We start from the raw sequence: 12,479 nt of genomic DNA, 5'->3' as shown, positions 1-12,479 counted from the left end.
CTATTAGGCAAAACCAATTTTTTTACCTTTCGGTATCTGCTGTTGCGTATTTGGGATCTGCATAAGTCCCGAAAATTTGATATCAAATCATGGAGGCATTGCGGAAATATTTATAAAATCATCTTGCCTTCCTTCATTCTTCCTCTAAACGAGCCGTTTAGAATTTGCAAACCAGATGTAAAGACATGATCTGCCTCCAATATTTTCTTCTTTAAATTCTTCCAAGTGTTGAAACAAGTGAGGTCGATGCGAGCAGTAACGTCTTGGTTATGATGAACGGTTTAAATCCCTCCAAAAATATTTTTCTCAAGTGTGTAAATCCACTTCATCCCATTTTGAATCTTTTTTCAAGATCGCTTATATATTTGCCTCTAAACCTTTTAAACTATGCCCAAATTTGCACTGATGCAGGTAAATAAACAGCATAATGGAACTTTAGGCCAGTGTTTTTCAACCGCTGTGCCTCGACACACCGGTGTGCCATGAGATACAGTCTAGTGTGCCATGGGAGATTATCTAATCTCACCTATTTGGGTTAAAAATATTGGTTTGCAAACCAGTAATTATAGTCTGCAAAGTATGTGTTGTTGCCGAGTGTCGGCGCTGTCTGGAGCTCGGCAGAGTAACCGTGCAATACTCTTCTATATCAGTAGGTGGCAGAAGGTAGCTAATTGCTTTGTAGATTTCAGAAACAGCGGTAGGCAGTGTGCTGGTAAAAAGGTATCTTAATGCTTAAACCAAAAATAAACAAAAGGTGAGTGCCCCCTAATAAAAAGCATTGAATCTTAGGGAAGGCTATGCAGAGCAAAAGTAAAACTGAACTGGCTACAAAGTAAACAAAAACAGACTGCTGGACAAGAGCAAAGACTTACTGTGGAGCAAAGACGGCGTCCACAATGTAGATAGATAGATAGATAGATAGATAGTACTTTATTGATTCCTTCAGGAGAGTTCCTTCAGGAAAATTAAAATTCCAGCAGCAGTGTACAGAGTTGAGATCAATTAAAAAAAAAAAAAAAAAGTAAATAATGGGGGTTTAAAAGGAAACAAAATAGAGAAATATTACAAAAAGAATAAAAACAATGGGAATAACAATATAACAGTAAAATAAGAATATAACAAGACAAAGTAGGCAGTAGTGACCATGTTATGAAAACGTATTGCACTGTTAATGTTTTGCATCCCCTGTCATCCTAATACCCCCCGTCCCCCGTCCCAGAGAGGAGTTGTACAGTCTAATGGCGTGTGGGACAAAGGAGTAATGTACATCGGTACATGACATGACAATCAACCATGTCCCCACAAAGAAGGATAGCGACAACTGAAATATCCTTGATAGCTAAAACACAGTAGGTGCGGGAAATATTGCTCAAAAGAAGACATTAAACTGCTACAGGAAAATACTAAATAAAAATAAATAGTAGCGCAAGTCAAGAAGTAAAACACTATGCACAGGAAAACAGCAAAAACCTCAAAATAAGTCAGGGTGTGATGTGACAGTTGGTGACAGTACATCTACTTTGAGACAAGAGCTATAGTCATGCATGGTTGGTTATGGTTTAAAGTCAAATTTTAACAATTGGGACGACGACTTTTTACTGTCAACTGAGTTTTTAGTTTTTCAATGATTTCTGCTGGTGGTGTGCCTCTGGATTTTTTCACCGCAAAAAAATGTACCTTAGCTTAAAAAAGGTTGAAAAACACTGCTTTAGACCATCACTGGATGGGTGGATGGATGGATGGATGGGCCTCAGTCTGGACCCCCTCTTCAGGGGCCCAGTCTTATACCGAATTTTTTTTTCTCACCCCACCCTATCGTTTTCCTGTTTCTCACCTTTTTTGTAAGGGGCCCCAGAAGTTTGCAGACCCGTCAGCGATCCTGTTCTGTCTCCCTGTTATGTTTGTCTGCTCTTGAATGGGATTGTGCTAAAAAAATGTATTTCCCCTTGGGGATTATTAAAGTATTTCTGATACTGATTTGCTAAATACAGCAAGAAAGTTGCTGAATTGGCAACACTGGTCCCTTCTGCTACCTCAACTTTAGGGCTGGGTTTCATAGCCAAATATACTATATAAGTACATGTTATCTGTTAAAGCAGAGGACATAGAAAAATATAGAAATTGTCTAACAATATCGTCATATATTTCCATTTTCAGGAGTTTGACTTCCACGTGCGCTGGCCTGGTGTAAAGTTGCTAACGGCCCTCCTGAAGAGCCAGTGTGTCCAGGTGCAGAGCGTCATCTTGGTCAGCCCCATGGGTCAGCTTCTCTTCATTGTGATCAACATCAAACTTCATGTTCACATTTTGGCTTTTTCCAGTTTGTGATCTCCATTTGTGTCCACTCACAGGTGTTTCCAGATTGATGGATTTGCTGGCAGACTCGAGAGAAGTGATCCGCAATGACGTGGGTGCTCTCTTTTACAGTTACTGCAAAAAAGTCCTATCAGAGCTGTAACACAATTCAGAAAAGAGGGACTTACAGCACTATTGTATTAATCACTGACCTGTTCACCTCCCACAGGGCTTGTTGTTGCTTCAGCAGTTAACTAAAGGCAACGCCGCCATTCAGAAGATTGTGGCGTTTGAAAATGCATTCGAGCGCCTTCTGGATATCATTACAGAAGAGGGCAGCAGTGATGGAGGTACACTTAACTTTGTTGTATGCACATTCATACCTCTCCCAATTCCTTCATTTAAGATGGTATGTCCTGTGTGCAGGTATTGTGGTGGAGGACTGTTTGCTGCTGCTCCTCAACCTTCTCAAGAACAACAGCTCCAACCAGAATTTTTTCAAAGAGGGCTCGTTTATCCAGAGGATGAGACCGTGGTTTGAGGTGGGAGACGACAACTCTGGCTGGTCCGCGCAAAAAGTCACCAACCTTCACCTGATGCTGCAGGTACCGTGTGGCATCCATGTCTTTGTAATGCATTTCAGCAACTGTTTGTATTACATATTCTCAGTTGAGAATACTAAATAAATGAAACTTGGATGTCATTTATCGTAGTCAGTGTACAGCTTGTATAGCAGTATACATTACAATCTAATGCGTAGTGCTATACACAGTTTGTATAGAAGTATATATTAAATTCTAAATTGTTTAGAGGGCAACTGTTACAATACTTTTATCTAAATTATCACAAAAACTTTGTCTTGAAATGAGTTCCCAGCAAGAAGACCAAAAGCTGTCTTTGAACCTACCAAGAAGAAGGCTTGTAAAACTCCACTGTGTAGGTGGGAAGCAACATAAAGGTGTTTCTGTTTCTTTCATGTATTGTAATCAACAGAAAGATATTCCTTTAATCCAAGAACTGCAAAGCATAGAGAAGGCAGGATCTGCCCAAGTTCCAGACGACCTCTTTTTGAACTCTTTTACAACCTTTTCTGTGAACTATTTACGACCCCGTCCCTTTGGAAGCAGCTGTTGACATGTGGTCAGAGAATGTCCAAATAAAGGAGGAGGCATACAATATTTCGCCAGAGCATGGGTGACACTGTAAGAGGTTACAGGTCGACACGTTTCTCTTCAAATTGAGCAAAATTTAATTCTGTCTCTGTTTGATTCTTTGCTTCTTGTCCTCTTAAATAGATGTCATCAGTTTTTGAACCTGACAGCAACATTTCCAGAAAGCTAAGAATGGGGAGCCGGCCATCTCCCTTTGCTATCAGTCTGAGTTTGCATATTACAGAGAACAAGCTTTCTCTACAGTAGACATTTGAATATAGAATATCTATTTTTCTCAGTATTACGGGAGCGCTGTGCTATTTTTAAGGATCTTTTGCAAAAATCTCTATAATAGCATTTTAAGAATCTGCAGCGAAAATGCGAGTCTCTCACAGGTTTTTGAGCTGAACTCGCTGGCCACCAGTTGAATAGTCCAAATGATGAAAAAGAGATGACCTAAAAGGGAAGCTTGAGGAACACCACTAGTATAGCTAAAGAAACTGAACAAATGATGACTGACTGCATCTGAAATAAACAATCTGCAGCAGCACCTTAGTTACAAAAATTGCATTGCGAAAAAACTGGAACAGCCAAAAATGAGAGGACCTAAAGTGGTGCCTTGAGGAACGCCACAGTTATGTTCACCACAAGTATTGACCCCATTGTTGTATGTTTGCTTGCAAGATTAGCATGTCAATGCAAGGGTCTGGCAATGTGTTTACAGTGGTGCAAGCTCTTCTATACAACAGGAGAACTCTACTGTTTTTAGGAATTTGCTGCAAAAATGTTTGTCTCACATGTTTTGAACTAAACTCAGAGGCTGGTATAGTGTCATTTTGGATTTGGCCCTAATATATACTGCTATACCAACTGTACACTCACTCCACTAAAGTATATCTAAGTTGGTTGTCCCTTGAGATGATCTACTGGAATAAAATTTTCCTGTGGGTGACCCCAGTTAGTGCGAGTCATGGTGTCCCCTGTGAACTCTCCTGGAGCCACGGCCAGCTGTCAGAAGTCCATGTTCCAGTGCGGTCTACTGCAGCAGCTGTGCACCATCCTCATGGCCACCGGTGTGCCGGCGGACATCCTCACTGAGGTAAAATCACAGTTTGACACATGATTAAACACCACAACATATATGGCTTATTCAGTCATCCATGCAAACCTCCTCCCAGACCATCAACACTGTGTCAGAGGTCATTAGGGGCTCACAGGTTAACCAGGACTACTTTGCATCAGTCAATGCTCCTTCTAACCCACCAAGGTAAAAGACAGACGTTTAATGGGTAGTGCTTCTCTGACCATCATCAGTGTCCTCACTTGTCTTCTTTGGCTTTTTGCAGACCAGCTATTGTGGTCCTGCTCTTGTCCATGGTCAGCGAGAAACAGCCGTTTGTGCTTCGCTGCGCCGTCCTCTACTGCTTCCAGTGTTTCCTCTACAAAAACCAGAAAGGGCAAGGGGAGATCGTGGCTACACTGCTGCCCTCCACCATTGACAGTCAGTCCTTGTTGTTATTACGAACAGTACTGAGTCCATTTTTTTGCTTTAAGTTATGATGTTTACATTAGAAGGGATTATTTGAGCATTTTTTGTGAGGGTAAGACTTACAGTATTGTTCTCCCTGCTGTTTGCTGGTTAGTCAGCAGGATTCCACTAAAACAACACAATGTTAATCCTTCGTGTGGAGGAATGGCACAGTAGCAATTGTATTTTAGTGCAAATCTGGATAAAAAGACAAACAGGATTCACACTGCCCTGTACTTCAGAGTATTAAAGGCCTACTGAAAAGAGATTTTCTTATTTAAACGGGGATAGCAGGTCCATTCTAAGTGTCATACTTGATCTTTTCGTGATATTGCTATATTTTTGCTGAAAGGATTTAGTAGAGAACATCAACGATAAAGTTCGCAACTTTTGGTCGCTAATAAAAAAGCCCTGCCTTTACTGGAAGTAGCAGACGATGACGTCACCGGTGTGAGGGCTCCTTACATCCTCACATGGTTTATAATATGAGCCTCCTGCATCAAGAGCTAGTCGGACCGAGAAAGCGACAATTTCCCCATTAATTTGAGCGAGGATGAAAGATTCGTGGATGAGGATATTGATAGTGAAGGACTAGAAAAAAAGAAAAAAAAATGTTGTTTAAAAAAAAAAGGCTATTGCATTGGGAGCGATTCAGATGTTTTTAGACACATTTACTAGGATAATTCTGGGAAATCACTTTTCTTTCTATTGTGATGCTAGTGTTTTAGTGAGTTAAATAGTACCTGATAGTCGTAGGGGTGTGTCCACGGGTGTGTTGACGCCAGTGTCTGAGGGAAGTCACGCCAGCTGCATGGACGGCGCAAGCTCAGCTGATCTATGGTAAGAGGCGACTTTTTACCACAATTTTCTCACCGAAACCTGACGGTTGAGAAGTGGTCGGGAACCATGCTCGCTTGACCGCTCTGATCCATAGTAAAGCTTCACCTCCGGGAATTTTAAATAAGGAAACATCGTATGTTTGTGTGGCTAAAGGCTAAAGCTTCCCACCTCCATCTTTCTACTTTGACTTCTCCATTATTAATTGAACAAATTGCAAAAGATTGAGCAACACAGATGTCCAAAATACTGTGTAATTGCGCGATGAAAAGAGACGACTTTTAGCCGCAAGTGGTGCTGGGCTAATATGTCCTCTCCAACCAATAACGTCACAAACACGCTTCATCATTCCGCGACGTTTTCAACAGGAAACTCCGCGGGAAATTTAAAATTGTAATTTAGTAAACTAAAGCGGCCGTATTGGCATGTGTTGCAATGTTAATATTTCATCATTGATATATAAACTATCCGACTGCGTGGTCGCTAGTAGTGGCTTTCAGTAGGCCTTTAACCTAGAGCTGCATGATTATGACCAAAATAATTATTTTTTACCAGTATTGAGTTCAGGATTATTATTTGTCTATTTAAATACAGATATGTGTGGTTTTCTTCATTGCTAGTGTCATCATTTCAGCTTTTACTCATTACATGATGACTTTAGCTCTCCATCCATCCATCCATGGATGGATGATATTTTTTCAGATCCATAAAAAACAGTCACATTCCGCGGGTGGCACGTGCGTCATCAATTGGGCACCGCCACTTGACCTAATTCTACTTTTGATTGTTTCTAGTAAGAAACATGTACAGTACAGGCCAAAAGTTTGGACACACCTTCTCATTCACAACACAACTGATGGTCCCAACCCCATTGATAAACCAAGAAATTCCACTAATCAACCCTGGTAAGGCACACCTGTCAAGTGAAAAACCATTTCAGGTGACTACCTCTTGAAGTTCATTGGGAGAATGCCAATAGTGTACAAAGCAGTACCGTATTTTTCGACTATAAGTCGCAGTTTTTTTCATAGTTTGGCCAGGGGTGCGACTTTCAACTTAGGAGTGACTTATGTGTGAAATTATTAACACATTACCGTAAAATATCAAATAGTATTATTTAGCTCATTCACGTAAGAGACTAGACGTATAAGATTTCATGGGATTCAGCGATTAGGAGTGACATATTGTTTGGTAAACGTATAGCATGTTCTATATGTTATAGTTATTTGAATGACTCTTACCATAATATGTTAGGTTAACATAGCAGGCACCTACTCAGTTGGTTATTTATGCCTCATATAACCTACACTTATTCAGCCTGTTGTTCACTATTCTTTATCTATTTTAAATTGCCTTACAAACGCCCCCCGCGAGCCCAAAAGGGAATAAGCGGTAGGAAATGGATGGATGGATGGATGTCTATTCTTGGTGTTGGGTTTTAGCAAATACATTTCCCCCAAAAATGCGACTTCTCTTTTATGCATTTTCGGCAGGTGCGACTTATACTCCGAAAAATACGGTAATCAGAGCAAAGGGTAGATATATTGAAGAAACTAGAATATAAAACATGTTTTCAGTTATTTCACCTTTTTTTGTTAAGTACATAGCTCCACATGTGTTCAGTCATAGTTTCGATGCCTTCAGTGACAATCTACAATGTAAATAGTCATGAGAATACATAAAATGCATTGAATGAGAATGTGTCCAAACTTTTCGCCTGTACTGTAGGTTAAATGGAAAAACACACAAATATAGTTATTCAGTGTAATGATTGTACTCATGGGAAAGAGTCCTGCAATCCGAAATTACATTAGATAGAATAGAATTGAAAGTACTTTATTGATCCCAGGGGGAAATTCAGCACCACAGTTTGCTCACAATAGACAATAATAATGATAAATAATATGTAACATCTGTATATAATATATAATATAAATATAATCTACATATATTCTACATTTAAGTACAGTCAAGAAGGAACATATGCATTATAGAGTCTGATGGCTGTCGGTATGAAGGACCTCCTGTGTCGTTCCGTGTTACATTTAGGAAGTCTGAGCCTTCCACTGAACAAGATCATTCTCTCCGCAAGGTCTGAGTGTAGTGGCTGGGAGGTGTTGTCCATAATGGCTAGGAGTTTTGCTAGACTTCTCCTCTCTGACACCACGGCCAGAGAGTCCAGCTCCACTCCCACCACGTTACTGGCCTTCCCTACCAGCTTGTCCAGTCTGTTTGTGTCACTCACTCTTAGCCCGCTACCCCAGCAAACCACGGCGTACAAGAAGGCGCCCACCACCACCGACTCATAGAACATCTTCATCATCTTTGTACAGACGTTGAAGGATCCTAGCCTCCTGAAGAAGTAGAGGCGGCTCTGTCCCTTCTTGTAGAGGGCCTCAGCGTGTTTTGACCCATTCAGCTTGTTGTCCATGTGTACACCGAGCTATTTATAATCCTCAACCATGTCCACATCCACCCCCTTGATGGAAACAGGGGTTGCTGAAGTACTCCTCCTTGGTCTTCTTCATTGCTGCATTCCTTGGATTTATACAGATGCAGGGAGTGCATGAATTCCAACGGGGAGCATGTCTTGCCAGAACACCGGCAAGAAGTGTTGGCGTTCAATGGAAATGTTTCTCCAGATTATATTAAGCACAATGGCTAGCCATTAGTCCTGCTAATGTGACTCCAAAGAGACAAGCAAAACAGCGTGTTATGCAGGCGGTTCACACGTCCATCCATCTATCTATTTTCTTCCGCTTATCCAAGGTCGAATCGCGGGGGCAGCAGCCTAAGCAGGGAAGCCCAGACTTCCCTCTCCACAGCCACTTCGTCCAGCTCCTCCCGGGGGATCCTGAGGCGTTCCCGGGCCAGCCGTAGTGAAGAGAATTATTTTTATATAGCGCTTTTTCTCCAGAGACTCAAAGAGCTTTACGTAGTGAAACCCATTATTCACATCTTTAAACAACATTAGGTACTCCAACAGCACGGAATGCGGGGCAGTGAAACAAGGCAACCCGCTGCAGCGTCTCTGGAAAAGTCAGTTCATGTCAGCCGGCGCGGTGTTAGAGCTCTACTTGGACAAGCTGCTGTTGCTTTCCCGCTGCCGCAAGCTGTGAAATTGCTTTTAATGTGCAGCTGAGCCTGCTTTTTAAATGTTAGTATTGCCGACGATCACTTTTATTTAAAATCTGAGTAATTTTGCAGCTCTAAAATATATTTTCCATAATTAGGATTACATAACATAACCACACGTTAGCGGCTCATTACTGGCCCTCGGTACCACTGTAAACACACTACCTGGAAATAATCTGAGAAGATGGGAAAATTGTATTAAGAAATGATGGTGACCTTTTTTCTTAATCAGTACAATTTTACTGGCACTTGGTTCCAAAAGTAACACTATTCTTCCATTCATCCACCCTTTTTGTGTTGTTTGCGTTGCCCAGCCAACTCCGTCTCGGCAGGCCAGCTCTTGTGCGGGGGCCTCTTCTCAGTGGACTCCCTCTCCAACTGGTGTGCCGCGGTGGCTTTGGCTCACGCCCTGCAGGACAACCTCATACAGAAGGAGCAACTCTTGCGGGTCCAGCTGGCCACCAGCCTGGGCAAGCCTCCCGTCTCTTTGCTGCAGCAGTGCACCAACATCCTCTCTCAGGTAGGCACCGTGCTGATGCTCTTGGATGTGTGCTGTGTGTGTGTGCGTGTGTATGTGTGTGTGTTCTTGTATTGCTACCCTTTTTGAGATATCAAAATCCAAAATACCTTCATATGACGACCGGTGAACAAGTAAGGACCGAAATGATGGTCCCGATATGGAAAACCAGTGCATATAATAGAAAATGTCTCATTTGCATCCCTGGTGGTGAAATCTATCAAAATGAAGGTGGTCCCAGAAAGGAGGGATTTTTCAAAATGCCTGTGTCTGTTTTAAAAGTGCTGCCCCTCTGGTCAACATATGAAATAACAAGTGTGTGTATGAAATTGAAATGCGCCCCTTTTCGCCTAAATGAATTTAAACAAATAAATATGTTTATAGAGACATACTGTAAAAAATTGAAATAAATAAGATTAAAAAAACAATTACAAAAAAAATCAAATACAATTTTCACTAAAAGCAGCCTTTTTCTCACAATGTATTGACTTTTTTCTTATAAAATTAGGAACACATTCTCATATTGTTCCTTTTTCTGTAGAATTGCAATATTTACTTGTAAAATACTTACTTTTTTATGTAAAATTATGACTTCTTAATGCAAATTGGTGAAATTTGTCATACAATTGAGACTTTTATCACAATATTGCCATTTTTTTTGTTGTTTTCGTAAAATAGTGGGATTTTTAGAGTTAAGTTAGGACTTTTGTCATAATTTTGCTGAGTAAAATTCCGATTATTATTATAATATTGCCAAAATTTCAAAGTTTTCTTATAAAATTGTGACTTTTGTCGAGTAAAATTACGAGTCTTTCATTAAAATTTCCAAAATGTTAAGCTTTTCTAGTAAAATTCCAACTTTTATCATAAGTGTTTTGCATTTTCAATGCAAAATGGTGTCATTTGTCATTTAAAATTGAGGCTTTTATCACAATAATGCCAATTTTTTTGTTCTTCTTATAAAATAGTGACATATTTAGAGTAAAATTATGACTTTTGTCATAATTTTGCTGATTAAAATTGCGATTATTATAATATTGCCAACATTTCAAAGTTTTTCTATAAAATTGTGACTTTTGTCAAGTAAAATTACAACTATTTTCATAAAATTGCCAAAATTTTAAGCTTTTCTAGTAAAATTCCAACTTTTATCATAAGTGTTTTGCATTTTCAATGCCAAATGATGACATTTGTCATATAAAATTGAGACTTTTATCACATAAATGCCAATTTTTTTGTTCTTATAAAATAGTGACATATTTAGAGTAAAATTATGACTTGTCTTTATTTTGCCGAGTAAAATTCCGATTATTATAATATTGCCAAAATTTCAAAGTTTTCCTATAAAATTGTAACTTTTGTCAAGTAAAATATAACTATTTTCATTAAATTGCCAAAATGTTAAGCTTTTCTAGTAAAATTCCAACTTTTATTATAAGTGTTTTGCATTTTCAATGCAAAATGGTGTCATTTGTCATTTAAAATTGTGGCTTTTATCACAGCTGTAGCTGAGATAGGCGCCAGCGCCCTCCGCGACCCTTAAAAGGGAATAAGCGGTAGAAAATGGATGGATGGATGGATGGGCTTTTATCACAATAATGCCAATTTTTTTGTTCTTATAAAATAGTGACATATTTAGAGTAAAATTATGACTTTTGTCATAATTTTGCTTAGTAAAATTTAGATTATTATAATATTGCCAACATTTCAAAGTTTTCCTATAAAATTGTGACTTTTGTCAAGTAAAATTACAACTATTTTCATAAAATTGCCAAAATTTTAAGCTTTTTTAGTAAAATTCCAACTTTTATCATCAGTGTTTTGCATTTTCAATGCAAAATGACATTTGTCATATAAAATTGAGACTTTTGTCACATTAATGCCATTTTTTTTGTTCTTATAAAATAGTGACATATTTAGAGTAAAATTATGACTTTTGTCTATATTTTGCCGAGTAAAATTCAGATTATTATTATAATATTGCCAAAATTTTAAAGTTTTCTTATAAAATTGTAACATTTGTCAAGTAAAATTACAACTATTTTCATAAAATTGCCAAAATTTGAAGCTTTTCTAGTAAAATTTCAACTTTTATCATAATTTTGCACAAGTGTTCAGTTTTTCTTGTAAAATTTTGACTTGCGTTGAGTAAAATGACAACTTTTATTATGATGCTGACAAAATTCTAGGTTTGTCTTGTAAAAATATGACCTTTTTCTCGTGAAATTCCAACTAATTTTTCACAACAAGCTTTTTTGTATTTGCATAGTGTGTGCGTGCGCGCGCATGTGTATGCGTGCGTCTGTATGCGCGCGTGTGTGTGCGCGCGCGCGCGTGTGTGTGTGTGTTTGTGTGTGTGTGTCTGTGTGTGTTTAAAACAGGGGCCATAGGTCCTAGTTTAACATTTTTGATTAGAGTGGTGTCACATTGTGATTTTGCAGGGTGATAAGATCAACCGGCGGGTGAGTAAAGTGCGTGTGACATATTTTTTTGTTATTTGGGGCACCACCTTTTTTCAGCTTGGCTTCTCTAGGAAGCAGGGTTTGTTTTGTGGGGTAGGCTTATGTGTGAAAGGGGTCTTGGTGTCTAGCTACTCCTGTTTCCACTTCTCAGCACTCCGCATGCGGCTCCTAATCATGCTGTACTGGTGGAGCCACCCCGCAATATTTTGCAATGCAGCAACTTTTGGGCCTTTCAGCGTGCAAGTTGCCATATTTATTGAAAGAGGCTTTTGTTTGTACAAATGCATGCTTATCAGCCTTTCCAACTCTTGAGAAGAGGATATGGGCTTTTATGTGAAACATTCCAAAAGTGTCCAAAAACACCAGAAAAGTCGCAAGATCTGTTGCTGGTCGCTTAGTAGAAAAAGTAGCAAAGTCGTTAAATGGGCAACACTCTCAATATGAGGTGTGTTAAAGTTTATTTATGATCTACTTTACAGAATTGTAACAACAATCTATATTCACACACATCGTCCCGTTTAAATGTGTTTATGAATAAAGGAAAAAAGGAGCAC

General features: G+C 39.2%; 1 protein-coding gene across 3 annotated transcripts in view; it reads left to right on the top strand.

The window, feature by feature from the left end:
* uso1 (USO1 vesicle transport factor) overlaps positions 1-12,479 on the top strand; it is a 50,741-nt gene that overhangs the window by 18,873 nt on the left and 19,389 nt on the right. For 2 of the 3 annotated variants that reach the window (XM_061881027.1, XM_061881026.1), the window contains 9 exons: positions 2,158-2,260; positions 2,352-2,407; positions 2,525-2,645; positions 2,722-2,900; positions 4,405-4,545; positions 4,625-4,713; positions 4,793-4,947; positions 9,261-9,466; positions 11,905-11,925. In XM_061881027.1, coding sequence (XP_061737011.1) covers positions 2,158-2,260; positions 2,352-2,407; positions 2,525-2,645; positions 2,722-2,900; positions 4,405-4,545; positions 4,625-4,713; positions 4,793-4,947; positions 9,261-9,466; positions 11,905-11,925 — 1,071 coding nt within the window. The remainder of the gene's footprint in view (positions 1-2,157; positions 2,261-2,351; positions 2,408-2,524; positions 2,646-2,721; positions 2,901-4,404; positions 4,546-4,624; positions 4,714-4,792; positions 4,948-9,260; positions 9,467-11,904; positions 11,926-12,479) is intronic. The other variant, XM_061881028.1, reaches the window with a different exon arrangement.

This window comes from Nerophis ophidion, linkage group LG20 (genome assembly GCF_033978795.1).
Source record: "Nerophis ophidion isolate RoL-2023_Sa linkage group LG20, RoL_Noph_v1.0, whole genome shotgun sequence".
Classification (NCBI taxonomy): domain Eukaryota; kingdom Metazoa; phylum Chordata; class Actinopteri; order Syngnathiformes; family Syngnathidae; genus Nerophis; species Nerophis ophidion.
Note: the sequence above shows the minus strand (reverse complement) of the source record. Positions and strands in the feature narration are given on the sequence as shown.